At 49.8% G+C, this 19129-nt stretch overlaps 1 protein-coding gene across 4 annotated transcripts in view; it reads right to left on the bottom strand.

The window, feature by feature from the left end:
* Positions 1-935: 935 nt before the first annotated feature.
* Positions 936-19129, bottom strand: part of TCP11L1 (t-complex 11 like 1) — a 37218-nt gene continuing 19024 nt past the window's right edge. For all 4 annotated transcript variants that reach the window (XM_040638923.1, XM_040638925.1, XM_040638924.1 and 1 more), the window contains exons 6-10: positions 16559-16695; positions 14184-14380; positions 11065-11246; positions 9285-9457; positions 936-5747 (exon numbers count right to left, since the gene is read on the bottom strand). In XM_040638923.1, the coding sequence (XP_040494857.1) occupies positions 5545-5747; positions 9285-9457; positions 11065-11246; positions 14184-14380; positions 16559-16695 (892 nt within the window). In that variant the 3' untranslated portion in view covers positions 936-5544. The remainder of the gene's footprint in view (positions 5748-9284; positions 9458-11064; positions 11247-14183; positions 14381-16558; positions 16696-19129) is intronic.

Below are 19129 nucleotides of genomic sequence, written 5' to 3'. Positions count from 1 at the left end.
TAAACAAAGTTAGCTACCTCTAATTCAGATTTTGTTATCGTCTCAAGTATCGTTTTCAAGCTGTGTATTTTTTTTTTTTAATATGGTTGTCACCAAAACAATCTGAAAGGCACAAGTAGTACCAAATAGCCTCACAGGCGTTAAAACACAGAGGTACGGAATCCCTCCTGAAGCGCTGTCTTGGGGCAGTGTTTAAAGACAAATGGCTTCAAATGCCTGTAATGATCTGGAATAATGTCTGCATGAGCGACAAAACAAAGCTACATGAATGCATGAAAAATGATTTTTTTAGCATCATAATACAGAGAAAACACGCACACGCCTAGCTTGGTGAAAAGTGCCGCTGAGCAGCCACAGGGGTATTATAATTGTTCTACTGCACTTATTTCTAAGATGTTTCCCCCCTGGATGTTATTTGATCTTTAAACACAAAAAGGATTATTTGTTAGGAGAAACCATTTTCTATTGTTCTGCTATACATATATGAATTTTTAGATTTTAACATGATTCTGAGTATTTGATCATTCCTTTTGCAGACACAGTTGATCAAGTAGCACGATGTTAGAAATGTGAACTTACTTTTAGAACTCTAATGTGCAGACGCTCATATAGCCAGTCCCACTTGTCCAGGAACTCACCTATGTCCATAGTGCTAGACCCAGAAATTTCCAAAAGATATCCATATTTTTCCTTTTTATAAAAGCAATGACATTTTCTAGAGAATTCTAGAACCCAGTAAGATGTAAGGACTCTAAGTCCTTCCTGAACAAAACCAGTCAAACTCTAGCCTTTAGCGCTGAATTTCAAGTAAGAGGTTTTATCTATACTGCCACACCAAGTAAAGTAAAAGGTTGTAGCTACCTAGTAAATGTTAAACTCAACAACCAAATTTGTACCATTAGGAAAGAATGAAAAAATACACTTTTGTCAGCATATTAACCTTGGTCAATAATTATGAATTTATTTGGTGATTTTATAACCCTCTATTGGCCTGTGCTTAAACCAAGAGTTCATTTACACGACAGTAAAAGCATAATTACCATGTTCATAAATTTGTTTTTTACATTTCAGTTTCCAAAGCAAACTTCATTAATGTCAGCAGTCCTCTTACCTGACACTCAGCAAGTGAAGTTCTATTTATTATTTTTTTAAGTCAAGTTCTATTTAATAAAAATTTCAGAAGTCCTGACAGATCATTTATACAAAGTAACAAAACTCAGGTACCATGTTCCTGATCTAAGTAAAATCTGACATATTCAACAAAAGGGCTACCTTACCAAGCTTTGGGAATAAAAGTCAAGAAAAACAATTCGTCCATTTTCTAAATTTTCTTCCCTGAGCCCTGACCAGAGTTCTGCTTTGAGCACAACGAAGACAGCACTTCGGAAAGCAGAGGCGGCAGGAATGAAAAAGGAAGGAAGGTGCTTCTTCAATTCTAGGGTTGTTCTTAAGTCAGAAGTTACTCTTAAACCGTTCTGTGTCTAGTTCAGATGAACGTAAAGATGGTGAAGTGTGACTAGTGCCCCTAACTCCAGACACATCTGACTTCAAACCTACACCAGGCCTACAGACGAGTCCTGGTTCTCAGGTTCTGAAGGCAATAGAAACAGAAGCCCCCAGGGGACCAGGTGCAACTGAATCCTGCCCATTTAGCTTCCAGACACTTACTTTCCAGGGCTCTAGCTATTTGGCAAAGGATCAGTGAGCATCTGACGGATTAAATGAGCTTACCGAGCTTCTGTGAAGTTGTTCTGAGCACTGCCAACAAAACAGTTACAGGATACAAAATCCACTATAAAGACACAACAGCAAACATCATGTGGTTCTTTATTTAGATCACGTGTTCAGTGAGATAAGTGCCTTTAAACGGGTTTCACAGCCCGTCATCTGCCGTCCTTCATTCATTCACTCATGCACTTAGTTCGAAGAACACAGAGGCGAGAGCGGGGCGGCCTCGGCGGGCTGGTGGTGGAAGCGGGGGAGGAACAAAGGCAAGACTGCAGCTCTGGCACAGAAGAGACGACGGAAGACAGCATGAGGCCGGGACAGGAGGAACCCTTCGGTCCAGCCCGCCTTCCGTCCAGCCCGTGGAATGTGCGGACTGAAGGGAGGCTGGGCGCAGACACAGGGACACCTACAGGGACAGGGTTACATGCTCTCCTCGGTTGTTAACAAGGCGATTATAGTCCCTGCCCATGTACAGAGCATCCTAATATCAATTATCAAATTTAATCCTCACAGTGTGAGTGAGTCGTTTCCCCGTTTTACAGATGAAACTGCTGGGGCCCAAGGGACGGCTGGCCCAATATCACACAAGCAGTCGGAAGGCAACAGAGGAAAGACTCCGACCCAGACCGTCTCTAAATCAGCTTTGCGCACGGTCCTGCCGCTGTGTGCTCAAGTCACTCCAATGAGACACGGCACAGAACGTCAGGGCTGGAAAGCAGTTTAAAGACCAAGTCTTTCATTCTGCATGTGCTGGGAAGAGGTCCTGATCTGCCCCAATTAGTACATAACAGAAATGGGGTCAGAACGGGGTTTCCGGACAGCTCCCAGTCTTTCCACTCTACCACCGGCCTCAAATTGAAAAGAAATGCAAACGTTCTACGCAGAAACCACAGCACGCCAAGAGTCCCTGGGAATCAAGCAGCAAACACCTATTCCCTTTGTACCTCAGCAGGAAAGGGGGTGGCAGCGACCCCACTTTATTCCCAGGAATCGGTTTTAGAGACATGAACGTAAGCGCCTCCACAAAAGCAGGGCTGAATAACCCCTCAATCGTCAGCCAGTACGTGCACGTGACATGCCTGCTGTGTCAGACGTCGCTGTGACTTTTCCTCAGAGAGAAGAGCCCGTAGGCACCTGCCTACTGCATTTCATCAGTAAGACGCCTTGACCTGAAGTGTTCTTGTAGTCGGGCTAGACGGTCACGTAAACAGTCGCACTGTACAGCTTGCTCTAAACGTAATGAGATTTTTCAGAAAAACATCTAGGCTGAGAATCCATCCACCCCACCAAGAGCTGACAACGCGGCAGGTACTGCTCCAGGCAGTCATTCAGTCCAGACGAGCCCATCCGAGAATCGAACACTCCTGCTGTGATGGACCGAGCGCCCAAGGCACGCAGTTCCATCCACAGCAAGGTACTACGGCCCCATAAACCTAGACCTTCCTAAAAGACGCTTGTTTCCACAAACCTGTCAGATAGAAAATCATGTCAAATCCGATCAGAATGCATTCTATAGAACCACTTCAATTCTGAGGGATAATTTCTGCTCCAGACGATACATACCTTGGGGGGGGGGGTTACAAAGAGATGCTCAACAAGCATTTCCTGAAGGACTAAATGAATTTTCCTGGCCCTTAGTGACAATCCTATGAGATTCCAGGAAGAAAACAGCTCACTTATCTTCAAAGAACAACACAATTCAATATGAATATTGTGATTCTGAGCTTTGCCTCCTTCGTTCTTGGCTCTGCCACTTGGAGAACTCCACCAGTGGACAATGGTGGGGGGGGGGGGCTGCAGGGGGCACGAGAGTCCGCGCGGGTCCCTGTAAAATACGCATCAAGATTTCAAATGGTACAAACTTAATTCTGTGAATTTAGGAACCCATGAGGGGCAAAAAAAAAAAAAAAAATCTTGTAAGAAGCTAACCCCTAGAAAAGAAGGCAAAAAAGGAGAATTTGTAAGATTCAGGAAGAATGACTACAGGAAGTGCTGACCCACCCCGTGTATTAGGGGGTAAAGCTCCTCCCCTTCATCCTTGGCGGTGCGGGACTAAACCCCAAACCCTTGGAGGCTGAGGCAGGCAAAAGGGTGGGGCGGGGGGAGGCTGGAGCCTCAGTCGGTACAGCCTGTGACTCCTGATTCCGGGGTTGTGAGTTCAAGCCCCGAGTTGGGCACGGAGCCTACTTAAAGAGTGCTCGGGCTCCTCAGCCTGGGGTGGGAGGTACCACACGACCAACCAGCAACCCTGTTGCCGGCCACAGAGCAACCTCACCTCCAGAAACAATTCTAGAAGTGACCTCGTTTGAAGACACTTATAAAACATGTGATTTTGTCCTTTAAAAGTTCTACTTATTGAACTTTTACTCCCTTCCAATGAAACCAGGGAAGATGTGTCCTTGAGTGTCAACTTTAATGATAGGACTTCTGACCACATAACACAGCACACATTTCTGACTGCAAGTAGAAAACACCATGAGAAGAGAGTTTGTAGCATGTATCTGGAGGAATCACAACGCCCCCAACATAACCGTACCCTCTTCTGAAGCTTGGGACCACTCGACAGTCTACAGAACGAGTGTTCCTCCGGGGGCGGCCACCTCGCCGGCCCCCCGCCCCACCGCAGCCCTCAGCGCTGTAAGGGACCCCTTGCATTACTTTGCCTGGTGCTGTTCCCGCACTTGGAGTTCACTCCCAGCTGCACGGCTCCGCTTCTAATACACTGTCCCTGTCTAAAACACACGCGCACACATGCACGCACACCTTTTACTTTTTTCTTTTCTTTTGTTTTTTTTTAACAGAGTGGGTCATCTGTGAGACCCCAGCTACCCTTTCAGCCACAGGATATGTCAGGAATTCCGGTCACTGAAGTTCCTCAAAAAATACTGCTCCAAAACCAGGCATTTTCTATGACTTCCTTATCCAAGAAATCAGTGAGCTTACACTATACTGTTTTATCTGAAAACACTTAAATCTATTTCCGAAATTCAAATCCAATCAATACATCTGTGTATTGTATCAGTGAATTTTTCAGTAAAAACTCCAGACATCTGTCTTTTAAATTACACCAACATATATACTGTTTAAAAAAATATTTCCTCCTTAACTTTCAAAGCTTAAAAGTCAAAGAATTTCCTTTCTCTAGATCCCAAAAGTCATACCTGCTATCATCCAGGCTCACAAATAATTCTGTATAAAAGAATAAGTTTTTTAAAATCAATAAGCTCCCCTCTAGAACAAAAGGGCTCCGGGGCTCTGGCTGGGCCCGGGGAGGAGAAAGCAATCACGGGGGTGGGGGGGACGGTAAGACTAGGTATAGCCCTTCTACACACAACAGCCGGAGGCAAGAGGGCGGGTCGCTGCCAGGGAGGGGCAGGAGTCTCAACACGGTCGTGGCGTGGTCTCTCATCCTGGGGTGGCTGGCAGATCCTCTTGCGTGTCTGAAAGAAAAACTAACCAGATGGCGGAGGAGAGGCCCCAGCCCCCTGGGAAAGACAAGGCAGCTATAATCGGGACAAGGTCGGGTGGAGACACACGGCAGTCAGCCGTTTCAAAGCGGAGTGCTACCTCAAACTTAAGAGAACAAGAAGCTTCTCGATTTGTAAACTTGCACTCATAAATACAAACCTTCAAAATAGAATTCAGTGCCTTTTTCAACAACTCTTTTCAACAGTGATACACAATATTCTTCCTTTTGGAATCAGGGCTGTTACAGAGAAATGTACTACAGAGCCGTTTTCCAAAGCAACACTAGAGTTGAGAATAGGTGTTCTGCGTCAGAGGCTAATACTGCTGCGGCCGCAGAACGCATGCGTGTTAGGACCGGACGAGGATCTTACTGAGGATGGCGTCGTAGTAGGGACTGAAGACCATCTTGTTATAGTTGACCAGGCGGACAAATTTAATAGCCACTTCCTCCAGCTCTTTCTGAACCGGACCCAATCCCCCAGGTACCGTGGGCAATGGCTTCTGATGACCTGAGGCAAGGTAGCTTTCTAAGAAGATCAGGATTCGGGAATCTGTGATAGAAAAGAAAGCAGTTGGTTGTCTCTTACTCAGGGTGACTTTGCACACGTCTGATTATGCTTCACTGTTTAGCTCACACACGCCTTTTCCGGGAAAGTCTTCCCTGCCCAGCCCCTAGACCGCACTGTGCACTTCGAACATTCAGCCCGTTTGGAACATTTCCTCTCCCGCTCTAGATGGTTCGTTTCTTGAGGGTAGAAGCACACTCGTTCGTCATTTCCCCCCAGCACTCAGCACATGGCCTGGCAGGAGACGCGGCCCCAGGAGAAGCTCAAAATACATTTGGAAAGGGAGAATAAATGCATGAATCAATAAAAGGAGACTCAAGTGTTAGCTGGTTCTGCTCCCTGAGGAGAAAGACACACTGAGACCACCATGAGCCGTGCTGAAGGGCACACGGAAAGTGGGGCGGGCGCGGGGAGGGGGAGATAAAGCAGGAATTATAAATTCAAAACCGAAAAAAGAAAAACAAAGATTCCAGCATTGTGGGTCTGTGAGCTTCTCCCACCAAGCCCACATGTAAGAACGCCCCCAGTGGAAGGTCACGGAGCTGTGGGCATCTGCAAACTTGTGCTACTCTGAGGAATAATTCAGGTTGATTTTTTTTTTAAGATTTTATTTGTCAGAGAGAGAAAGAGAGCACGAGAGAGCATGAGCACAAGCAGGGGGAACGGCTCGCAGAGGGAGAAGCAGGCTCCCCGCCAGCAACGAGCCCAACATGGGACTCGACCCCAGGACCCTGGATCATGACCTGAGCCGAAGGCAGACGCTTAACTGACTGAGCCACCCAGGCGCCCCTCAGTTGATGCTTTTAAGCCGTTCCTCTCTATGCTGCTTTTGCGCTGTCCTCACCAACCAAAAGAGCGTGCAAGGCACACTTCTTGCGGATTTTCCTACAGAAGCAATAGGGGCATTTATATTCACCCGGTTCTTTCAAACTGCATGCCCACCGCCTGCCCTGTGGGACCCTCTCAGGTCCGAATGACCTATACCCTTCGGACCCCAATACACAGTGACAAAGCAACTGCTGACCAGATGGGTCCCGTCACCCCCGTTCCCAAGTTAGTTTGGTTTTCTATGGTTCTCACAGCTGGAAGCCTCACACAGAACTGGAGATCCTCAGGTCATTCCTACCCCAGAGCTGGTCTTTATCCCCAGGTCTGTAACCAGCTGTTACTCAACACCCAACACGGCAGGACACGGACCCGCTTGCTAGCCGGGGTCTATTCACTGCACTTTCCTGAATCTCTACCAAAGTCACTAATATTAGTCTTGATGGTCCTTCTACCTGCAAGAGGCTCCCCCTGAGTGACCCACAGATGACATTGTGACCGATGCGGGCTGGGGTGAAGTAATTTTTAAAAAACTGTTGATCCCTGTAACTTTTTCCATAAAATATTAGTTAAGGATAAAAAGGAAGTCAGAGTATTAGAAGCAGGCTCGAGTCACTGGTTCAGCCTCTACTCCCACCTGAAATCGGATAACCACAGATCACTCAGCTTTTGCTTGAGCCTGCTAACTATTCATTATTTATATGTTGAACACCTACTTAGTTTCATAAAAAAGCTAAAGAATGACTCCAGAATTAAATTACACTAAAGAGAAATAGGAGTTTTTAAAATTAGATGAAAACAATGTTTTAAAGATTTATTTGAGGGGCGCCTGGGTGGCACAGCGGTTAAGCGTCTGCCTTCGGCTCAGGGCGTGATCCCGGCGTTATGGGATCGAGCCCCACATCAGGCTCCTCCGCTATGAGCCTGCTTCTTCCTCTCCCACTCCCCCTGCTTGTGTTCCCTCTCTCGCTGGCTGTCTCTGTCAAATAAATAAATAAAATCTTAAAAAATAAATAAATAAAGATTTGAGAGAGAATGAGTGAGCAAGTACAAATTGGCAGAGAGGCAGAGGGAGAGGAGACAGAATCTCAAGCAGACTTCCCGCTGAGTGTGGAGCCCAACTCAGGGCTCAATCCCACAACCCTGAGCTCATGACCTGAGCCAAAATCAAGAGTCTGACGCTTAACCGACTGAGCCACCCAGGCGCCCCTAGATAAAAATAAAATCTTTAAGAAAATTTTTCAAGTGATCGCTACACCCAACGTGGGGCTTGAACTCACAAGGCCAAGATCAAGAGTCACGTGCTCTGAGCCAGCCAGGTGCCCCAAAATTAGATGAACACAAGGTATTTCTCGATCAACCAGCAAACAGAATGTTCCGTATGCGATGGCTGGGATGAGGAAGAGTAACGGCTAGCACAATCTTAATGACAGCTCCTCTCTAGTGAGTACGTGCAATGGGCTGCCGATACTCTGAGAAGCAGTTCACGGACCTCACGCGGGGCGGTCTTCCCAGCAACTGTGTAGGGTTGTCAGTATTATCCCTTTTAGAGATGAGGAACCTCGAGCGTCCGGTCACCTGCTCAAGCCACACACCAGGTGCTTGTGAAGAAAACCCCGGCTCCTCCCTCCCTCACACTGCACATCCCAAACACGCCAGCACCAGATGTGGGCGAGGGCAGGGGCTCCCCACCCCACGCGCTTCTCTGCGACATCGGCGGGGTGACCTACTATCGTACTCCATTCTGACACTACCTGGAGGGAGTGTCACATCCCACAGGCCAGGGGCTCAGCCCCATGAGGCTGCCCCTCCACCCCCATTTCAGAAGCCAACTGCAAGTAGTAGGGCCCCAGGACACCCACAGCTACAAACTGGAGGGTCCCATGACCTCCTCTCCTTCGGATTTTGATTGGCTAGAACAGCTCACAGAACTCAGGGAAACACGTATGTTTACTAGCTTATCACATAATAAAGGATTTGGATACAGATGAAAACCAGAACAGGAGACACAAAGCGTGAGGTCTGGGAGAGTCCTGAGGGCAGGAGCTTCTGCGGAGTTGGGGTACCCACTCTCCCATTACACGGGTAACCCAGAAGCTCCCCGAACCCTGTACTTCCAGGATATTTACTGTGGCTTCATCATAGCCATTTCCAGCCCCTCTCTCCTTTCTTGGAGAATGGGGGGGTGGGGGTGCTGAAAATTCCAGGCTTCTAATCATGGCTTGGTCTTTCAGAGCCCATCCAGAGTCACCTCATTAGAACAAAAGACACTCTTATCACCCAGGAAATTCCGAAGGATTTAAGAGTTCTGTGTCAGGATCCAGGTCAAAGATCAATCTTAGAACAAAAGATGCTCTTAGCGCTCTTATCACTTAGGAAATTACATGAATTTTAGGAGCTCGGTGCTAGGAACCCGGGCAGAGACCAATTCCTATATTTTCTATGACCTCACAGCGCTGGAGGAGGGTTCTGAACAAAGCCTGTGATTCCAAAGTCAGAGCCCTGAGAACAATGACGGCTGCCCGGTCGCCTGCCCAGAACTTCGGGTCGTCCTCACGGTCTGGTGGTGATTACTCACTCTCTCCTCACTCATCAGCCCTCATAACCAATCAAAACCTTCCAGATTTCTTCAGAGGCGCTGGTCTGCCAGCCCCGCCAAGGGCACATCCCTGCTGTCCGTCTTCCCCACAAACGTACCCATGATCCTGCGGATGGGGTCGTCGGGACTGGCCACAGCCTGGATCTGGCCCTTGAGCACGGCCTCCTTTTCCGTGGTGAAGGGGGTGAGCCCACACAGGGCAAGGCAGCTGCTCACCTCCAGGCAGACCTTCTCCCCGATGGTAGTCAGGGCGTCCTTCAGATGGAAGGAGCTTGGGTACAGAAAGGAAAGAAGGCAGAGAGGAAAGAGCCCGTAAGTCAAGTGCACATCCACCCAGCTCAAGCCAAGCAGGAGCCCAGGCCCGATAAAAGTCACGATCTGAGTCAGTTCACAGACCGACATGTTCAAAGACAAAATCTAGGACTCTCTTCCCTGCCCCCAACCTTTCAGGCTGCGGGCACCTGACTCAGGGGTCTCACTCTACTAGAAAGGACACTGGGAAGGGGAGGGCTCAGACTATACCCGCGCTAACAACCCAAAACCCAACTTCTTGCAGCATCTGTGTGCTGAAATGAGCCTGAAATTGGCTTACGAGTATCTTGAATCCCACTGGAGTAGTAGGCAAGGACCCAGAATCAGGGAGCTGTGGGGCAGGTGTGCAAGAGAAACTTTTCATTGGATACCCTTCTGTCCCTTCTGATTTATGAAACATGGGAATGTATTAACTACTATAAAAGAATAAATAATACTGAAATCCCAAAGTTAAGAAAATTCGCACCTTGATTTTCCAGAGCCCTCAGGCTCTGCTGGAGTGTCTGTGGGAGCCCTCCTGCTGGTGGGTTTCCTAGAAGGCCTTTGTTCTGGGCCTAAACCCTCTGTACAGCAGAAGTCACGGGAGCAAATGTGTGAGCCCGGGGACTCACTGCTGGTCCCAGCTCTGTGCCAACCCGAGAGCCAGGGTGGGTCCCCAGCGCCAGACAGGGCCCCGCATCGGTAGCTTTAAGCAGTAGACAACCAGGTCTGCTTACCAGGGACCTCGGTGACAGCCCAGGGCTTTCTCTGCGCAAGGGCATCAGCTCAGCAAACCCCTCGCGGCCTAGCCCAGCAAGTGCACACGGCCCTCACCACCCCCGGCTCGGGCACACTTAAAATGCCTCCGTCTTGTAAGGATGGGAAATGTCTGGGGTCCTTCTCCTCAAGGAATCCTCTGAACTGGGCCTTGTCAGGTAGTGTTTCCTCCTCAAAGCATCCTGTACGCTTCGAACCCAAGAACCCGACCGGAGCCGCTGCCCCGCACAGGTGTGGCTTCGCGCTGCTCGATGAACTGACCCATTTAGACGCAGCACACGACGGCCGCGGGGAATGGGCAAAGGGCGGAAGACGAGCTCGGGCCCCGTGACGGCCCGGTGACTCGGGGGGACGCCGCCCGCGTCTTGGAGGACCTCTCCCCAGGGCTGTGCTGCCCGCACTGTTAGGACGTTGTGAGAGCAATTCAGTGGGCAGCAACCAGTATCTTTTTTTTCCTAATGTTATAAGAATGTGTACTAAGCATAGTTCGGGTTAAGTTTCACTTTGTGACGTTTTTATTTCAGTTACATGTGTGCTTAAGTGTGTCCTAGGCCACAGCGGAATTTCTTCCTCTGGGTCTGGGTCCTGAGCGTGTGAAAGCCACGCTCCTAGAGCCTTGCGGACCCTAGAAGCGACCCTAACGCCGTTCGTATGAACCCCAATCCGTTCTGCTGGGGTGAAAAAAACCAGAGAGCAAGCTTCCTCTCAGCTCCTAGAGAGCGGCCCCAGGGTCTCCCCCCACCGGGAGACCCCACCGCAGTCTGCCTCCGCCACCCGCCGCCTCCCACCCGTCCCACAGGAGCCACTTACGGCAGATGCGTGTCTGTCAGCAGAATCTTCACGATCATCTTGAGTTTCTCAGCAAAGTCGGCCTGGCTGGAAATTCCTGGGGCTGCCATGCTGAACGTGACCAGCAGCACGGCTCCCAGGATGGTGAGCTGCTCCAGCTGGAGCTGGAGCTCCTGGAAGCGAGCCTGGTCCATCAGAACGGTCTGTAACAGATGCGACAGAAGTCATCCCTGAGCGGGAGATGCGCTGGCCAGCAGGGGGCACACGCGCCTCCACAGGTCCCCTCAGAACGTCCTAGCCATGAATCGGCCCTCCCCTCAGGCCCCCTCTCCTTAGGGAGGCCCCAGAGCACACTAAGAACGGCCACGGAAGCGCAGGACGACCTCAGGCAAATGCCTTCAGCCGAGCTCTGCGCAAAACGGGGATCCCGGCTCACGGCCGTCCTACAGGCGGAAGGCCATGGATCTAAAGTGGGCCGGCAGAGCCGGCGCCCCAGAGCTGGGAGTTCTCTCGTGAGACAGGAAAGAGTAAGGAGATGGGGAGCTAGAGGACCAACTCATGCCAGTTTGTCCGGGGCGTCCTGGCTTTAAAACGGGAACTCCCAAGTCCTGTGAACGCCTCCCTCCCCAGGTCCAGGGCAAACCAGGCAGCCAGTGACCCCAGCCAGAGCCCTGGAGGGAAGGAGGGGAGAAGCTGCTTGAAGGGAGAGCCTGCGTGACTGTGATTCACCCTGGCACCCCCTCACTAACTAGCACAAAGAGGCGCTCAAGAATCAGCAAGTGAATAAAGAAACTGAAAAACAAACGGTAAGTAGAAAAAGGAGGAATGACAGAAAACAATCCAAAGCCGCCCAGAAAGCGGTGAGTGAATTTCCACGCCTGCATCCCCCATGCTAGACACCCGTGCGTCTCCCAGGCCAAAGTGCCCCGCGTGGGATGAGGGCAAGAACACTGGAAAGGCTGACGAGATACGCCTCCCAATGGGAGTTTCTACAGGTGAGCCAAATACATGTTAAGGACCAGTCTTGCTAGAAAAGTCTGACACAGCAGATCAAGACGCTAACAATTTAGGGTCTTAGCCTTGAATTCTTCTCAAGGAGCAAAAACTATCTCTGAAGATTCAGGATCCTCTGTTGTTAAACAGAGATGCTTCCAGACTCAGCCTCCCCCTTGACTTGGTTACACAGCAGCACCCCGGCTTTGTGCGGGACTTGGGTTTAGGATACAAAAGATCTCCAACGGTCAACCCCGAGGGTAGACATCTGTCCAACGGAAGACACCGCACGGCGGTATTTTAAAAGAAATGTCGGGCTGCAAACTGCCCTCTGGAGAGATTATGCTACTATTCGGAAAGGAGCCTCCCCGGCCCCCCCCCCTTAATACAACACCCTCTTTAGAGCCTCCTCTGGCACGAAACAGGGAACTCAGAGGCAAGAGTGAAGCCTTAGGCTTACAGCATCTTGAAAGGAAAAATAAGGAACTTAGAGGAGAAAGATTTAGAGAAGTAGCAGGCTCTGAGGCTAGAGATAAAAAGCCTGAGTGCCCTCAAAAACGAGTCTACACGCCAAACCCGCAGGTTACAGACAAAATGGGGGAAATCCTTTGTCTTCTTAAAGGACCACTGCAGTTAGAAGTACTTGTTGCGAAAAACTTTTATGTTGTTGGGTTTTTTCTATGTCCACATGGAATGGGAAGCAATATTTTTTAGGTGATACTGAAAAGCAGCATCACCGTTATGGTTTTAACGAAGTTGTATAAAAACAGGAGAGCGGCTCAGCAGCACACACGGGAAGGCCCATCCACTGCTGGGGGAGGGAAAGGGATTCGGCTGTTCCGGGAAGACAGCCTGGCAGCTCCTCCAAGCAGGAAACTTCGAGTCACCGCGTGACCCAGCAACTCTCAGCCCAGGTATTTACCCAAAAGAACCGCAAACATGTGCCCCCACCAAAACCTGCAAACGTTCAGAGCAGCACAATTCACAACAGCCAAAATGTGGAAACAACCCAAATGTCTGTCAACTGATGAATGACTCAACAAAACGTGGGACAGACCCTGGAATATCGCTCAGCCTTAAAAAGAAAATCCTGACACACACAACATGGAGGAACCTTGAAGACAATCCACTGAGTGAAATGAGCCAGACACAAGAGGACAAATACTGTAGGGTTCCATTCACATGAGGCCCCCAGAGCGCTCAGATCCAGGGACACAAAGTAGAATGGTGGTTGCCAAGGGGCAGGGAGGAGCGAGGCATGAGGTGTGTTTAAAGGTGTTGAAGGAGTTTGAATTTGTGAAGATGGAAAAGTTCTGGAGAAGGATGGTGATGACGGTGGCCCAACCATGAAAACGTCCTTAATGCCCTGAACTACACACATAGAGATGGTGAATTTCGGGGCGCCTGGCTGGCTCAGTTGGTGGAGTATGCGACTCCTGACCCGGGGCTTGTGCGTACAGACCCACGCTGGGTGTAGTGCCTACTTAAAAAATTTAAAAGATGGTAAATTTTGTATTATGCATATTCGAGAGTAAAAAAATACAACTTAAAAAAAAATGAGTACTGGGGCGCCTTGGTGGCTCAGTCGATGAAGCATCTGCCTTCAGTTCAGGTCATGATCCCAGGGTCCTGGGATCGAGCCCGGAGTAGGGCTCCCTGCTCAGCGGGGAGCCTGCTTCTCCCTCTCCCTCTGCCTGCCACTCCCCCTGCTTGTGCTCTCTCTGTCAAATGAATAAATAAAATCTTTAAAAAAAAAAAAATGAAGTATTGATACATGCTACAACCTAGATGAACATTATGCTTAGTCAAAGACACCAGACACAAAAGGCCAACATCGCAGGATCCCACTTACACGAAACGTCTAGAATAGGCAAATCCATGGAGACAGGAAGAAGATTAGTGGTTGCCAAGGGGTAGGGGAAGGGGGAAGGGCAGTGACAGGGTCTCTTTCTCGGGTGATGAAAATGTTTCAACATTAAACCGTGGTAATGGTCCTCTAGCTGTAAGCAGACAAAAAGCCACCGATCTGTTCAATTTCAAAAGGGAAATTTTCTGGCAAGAGAACTGTATCATCACAAAACCATTAGTTTTTAAAAGCTCTGCAGCACAAAAAGAAGTGAGCAGTTCGCCTGCTCTGGAGCACCTACTTCAGGGAAAGGTCTCTGGAGGTGGTCCCACTTCAGAAGCTTCAGGTATGCATAATTCTGGACAGCCACGGGATTTGGCACAAGACCGTCCCCAGAGCCAGCGGCCCCTCCCGCAGCTGGCAGGGCATTTTTATACTTCTGATTCATAAGGTCATCTGCGGCTTCTTCCAGCCACTGGGTGACAAAGTCCAGGGAATCTGTGAAAAACAAGGCTGCGAACATTACTACGACACTCAGGAGGGCCGCTTCTCGGAATGACTTAGGGAAGATCCCCAGGGTGCGGTGTGTATCGAGGACGGACTTTGGAATCAAATAAAGCTCAGTTTAAATCACAGTATTGCCCATTACAAGCTAAGGATGATCAGATTCCTAGTAAAAAGAGATGGACGATGCCACGTCACAGGCAGTTCCGAGGACTAAACGAGATAGGGAATACAGAGCACAGTGACTACATGGCCAGGCCTGGCCACCTACAGATGTTCGACAAACCACGGTCTTCGCTCCCACCCTGACCGCGGCAGGAGCCAGGCTGGGGGCTCTGAGGACTCCAGCTCAGTGAGATGCAAACATTCTTGCCCACAGACAGGAGAAGACACTGGCGCGCGTCTCCCAGTGTAAAGCATCCTCCACACTGAAAATGAGGCCTTTTCCTTGTCTGGATCGGAGTCTCCCACCAAGCTCCTTTGCTTTCAGCCTCATGGGAGGGGAGCTCTGCCACCCCTGTGATGCGGTTTCTGCGGCGGCTGGAGCACTGTCGGGAGGGTCTCGAGTGTCTTTCATCTGCCCGCAGGTGCTCCCTCCTTTTCTAAGCTGAGAAATGCACCAGGGAGGGATTCCGAGGGGCACGAGAGAAAGATGAGGTTTTCACCCACATGACGGGAGCAGAAAATCCCTCCGACGGCGCCCGGAACGGGCCGCGGCTCTGCCGGCCAAGGTCACCTTCACACCAAGTGCGCGGCCAAGGGCATGGCGGGGCCCACTCTCCACGGCTGCAGGATGCCCCTGTGTCAACACTCCAGTGGCACTGCTGTCCCGGTGGCCAGCCGTCCTGTCCCCGTAGCCTTCTGCAGGCGGCACGCTCCGCAGCCCACCAGCTCGCGCACGTGAGGAGGAAGTAGGAGGCTGGCCGGCTCCGGGCCCGCAGCAGCGGCTCCTTCGCTCACCCTTGGCTGCCGGCACCTGACTCTCCCACCAAGGCTCCTCGGCCTGGGGAGCTGCCAGGCTGGATGCCTCCCGAGGGGCAGTACGACACTGGCTGAGAAAGTGAACTGGGTGGTCCAGCCATTCGGGTCAAAAATTTCTCAAAATCGATGTCCACATCTGTAAAAAGGGGTTAACGAAGTAGGGCGCCCCTCGTAGGCTTACGGTGTGAGGGCCATCCGTGATAACGCACACGGCCGGCACGCGCCCCGCGCCGCGGGAACAGCAGCCAGTCTTCTGCGACAGTTTCTTCTGCTCTGCTCTCCTGACCCCTCCTGGGCCATCTCGGCCTTCGCTGTCCGCAGCTGGAGGAACACCCGCTCTGGGCGCTGCAGTAACTTCTGGTCGGGCAACACAGTCTATCCGGAGACTGCCATTTTCACCTCGGGACTGCCCAAGTTAGAGGCTAAATGGGACTCATAATAAATTGGATCCAGGGGCGTCTGGGTGGCTCAGTGGGTTGGCACCTGTCTTTGGCTCAGGTCATGGTCTCAGAGTCCTGGGATCGAGTCCTGTATCGGGCTCCCCTGCTTGGTGGGAGTCTGCTTCTCCCTCTTCCTCTGCCCCACCCCTGCTTGTGCTCGCTCTCTCTCTAATAAATTAATAAAATCCTAAAATAAATAAATGGGATCCAAAGACTGTAATTTACCCAGAACGTCAGCTGTTGATGAAAAACGCACCCCCTCAATAAAGCACCCTAGAAATGCAACACAGATTTGGGTTCTATAGTCCCCTGTTCTCCTGCAGTCGTCTGAGAGGCTTATGAAAATGAGACTTTTTCTGGGTATAAAACCAGAAAGATTTTCTGCATATAGAAAGGAGGCAAAGTAAAATTTCTTCATGTACCTCCGAGAGAGGGGAAAGTGAATTAAACAGTCACAAGAAGTCTGTCATGTTTTAAAAGTCAAGGCCAAGCATATACCCCAAACTGGTGTTTTCATTAAAAACCTATTTAACTTAGGCCTTCTTTGTTCTTTTAAATTTCTATTCTTATATTCTACTTGTTTCTCTTGCTTGTCAATTGTCAAGTCCAAAGTCTTGTGCTTTTCGGTCTTGAAATTAGAACACTCCCACACAAAAATTTTAGTTTTCTTTTGCAAACGGTATCGTTGTGCAACCAGCTACAGACCTGAAATGGAAAAACAGTGCAGGACACCACAAAGCATTAGACGTACTTGGCTGCTTCTCCAAAATCTGCTGAAACTTCTTCCTTTCGTACTCCACGGACTGCTGCATGAGATGCGGCCTAATGCTAGTGACGGCAAAGTTCGCCATGTCCACTTTCATTAGGTCCAACACGGAAAAAATTGCCCTGAGAGAAAAGGGAGAGAAGCATTTAGAACTGGGCACGTGTCAAGTAAGCACTGTCTTAGAGGAAAGAGGGAAGCAGATTTGAGAGAGGCTTTTCATCTCAAAAAAGGCAGCAAGTTGGAAAATCATGAGTGTGTAGATTAAGAAAAAGAAATTTAGAAGTGCTCCTGGCTGGCTCAGCCAGTAGAGCATATGACGCTTGACCTAGGGTCGTGAGTTTGAGCCCCACATTGAGCATAAAGATTACTTAATAAAAAATAAGCAACGAATAACCTTAATGAAAAAGAAAAATTTAGAAAACACAAAAATTTAAATAACGAATTAAAAAGACTGCAAATTTTTAAGCTGCCTTCTGTCCCCACTCCTCCACGCCCTACCTCCAAGCAAACACAGCTCCCCCACTGTCTGTCTAGGCAGGAACTGGTTCCTTGGCACTGGGTCAGCCCCCCTGGCAGCCACAGAGGAAGGACAGCCAGGACCCAAGTTCAAGGGCAGAGAGTGGACCACCCAGTCTCCACTCTCACACAGGCTAATTCACTTTCCTAGGGAAGAAAGAATAAGAACTCTCTCCTCTCCTCTTCCCCCAGGCTCTTAGTTTCAGGGCACGGTTTCTGTTCTAGTTTTGTGGCAGAACTGCAAGTTCACACTCTAAATGTGCCCAATGGGCAGACCTGACCCAATGCTCAGGATGCCCCAGTCCCGCCTGTCACATACCATAACCTCTCTCTCCAGAGCCTGGGAGCTGAGTGACCTACTTGCAGGAGGTAGCTGAGAACCCAGGTACAGGCTTGGGTGTGGCCCCACAAGGAAGGAAGAACAGGGTCATATGCCCTCTGAGTTCCCTGACGCCCTCTGGGATTGACTGAATGCTGTATGATACAATGACCTTACGTGTGGGCGAGTTTATTACGGAAAAGACACACAGTTCAAGAACGATTCATGGCCTCTCCCCTGCCATCCCGTCCACCTCCCAAGTACATGGCACAGCCCACTTCTCCAGGGGACATTCTGCCTCTCCTCTGAATGCTCATTAGCAATTCCCCAAATCCACCTCCTGCAGGCCAGCGACTGCTGGAAACTGCCCGCTGGCAGCCACGGACTGCCGTAGCCCACGAAGACGTTTGTGCCCACAAAGTGTTTTTATTTTTTTTAAGATTTCATTTATTTATTTGACAGAGAGAGACAGACAGCGAGAGAGGGAACACAAGCAGGGGGAGTGGGAGAGGAAGAAGCAGGCTCCCAGCCGAGCAGGGAGCCCACTGCAGGGCTTGATCCCAGGACCCTGGGATCAGGCCCTGAGCCGAAGGCAGACGCTTAACAACTGAGCCTCCCGGGTGCCCCCACAAAGTGTTTTTAAAAAGCTCCATTTCCAGCGTCTCCGGCGAAATCAGAAGATCTGACAACATGGCCACATTCCATCATGGCCACAATCAGCAGCCTCCCTTTCAACGGTGTACGGACTCCCACTTTGCTGGGCTCCCCAGGCCCTTCTCTTCCCAATAGCAATTTGAGTTTAGGTTGAGTTTGCTGCAAGCTCTCTCCTCAGAGGACTCCCTTCCTAGGAACTCCTCACTTGGCCTTATTAGAAGCTCTCACTTAGGGGCGCCTGGGTGGCTCAGTCATTAAGCGTCTGCCTTCGGCTCAGGGCGTGATCCCAGGGTCCTGGGATCGAGCCCCACGTCGGGCTCCCTGCTCTGCTGGGAGCCTGCTTCTTCCTCTCCCACTCCCCCTGCTTGTGTTCCCTCTCTCGCTGGCTGTCTCTCTCTCTTTCAAATAAATAAATAAAATCTTTAAAAAAAAAAGCAGCTCTCACTATTTCTAACTCCAGCACCATGCCCAGCACGTAAGAGATGCTCAGTAAGAGCTTGTTGCATGAATGAACAAATCCATTTTTAGGAGGTTTTTTGGTGTTTTGTGTTCTTTTTTTAAGATTTTTTTAAAAGATCTTATTTATTTATTTGAGAGTGAGAGAGAGAGAGAGAACACAAGTGGGGTGAGGGGCAGAGGGAAAAGCAGACTCCCTGCTGAGCAGGGAGCCCAGTGGAAGGCTCGATCCCAGGACCCCAGGATCATGACCTGAGCCGAAGGCAGATGCCCAACTGACTGAGCCACCCAGGTGCCCCAATAAGATTTTATTTTTAAGTATTCTCCACACCCAGCGTGGGGTTTGAACCCATGACTCTGAGATTGAGAGTCGCACACCCTACGGACTGAACCAGCCAGAAGCCCCTTTTGGGGAGGTCTTTTCAATGTTTTCTAAACCCTGAGGTAACTTCACAATGCAGAGTATTTTTATATGAACCAAATACTTATATAAGGACATCAAGAAAGCTGAAAATAAGGGTGGCTCAGGTCCCGGTCGCAGGATCCTGGGATCAAGCCCTACATCTGTCCATCCCAAACCCTACATCCGTCCATCCGGGCTACCTGTTCAG

This window comes from Ursus maritimus, unplaced genomic scaffold (assembly GCF_017311325.1).
Source record: "Ursus maritimus isolate PB19 unplaced genomic scaffold, ASM1731132v1 scaffold_23, whole genome shotgun sequence".
NCBI lineage: Eukaryota > Metazoa > Chordata > Mammalia > Carnivora > Ursidae > Ursus > Ursus maritimus.
This window is presented reverse-complemented; position numbering and strand designations above follow the sequence as displayed.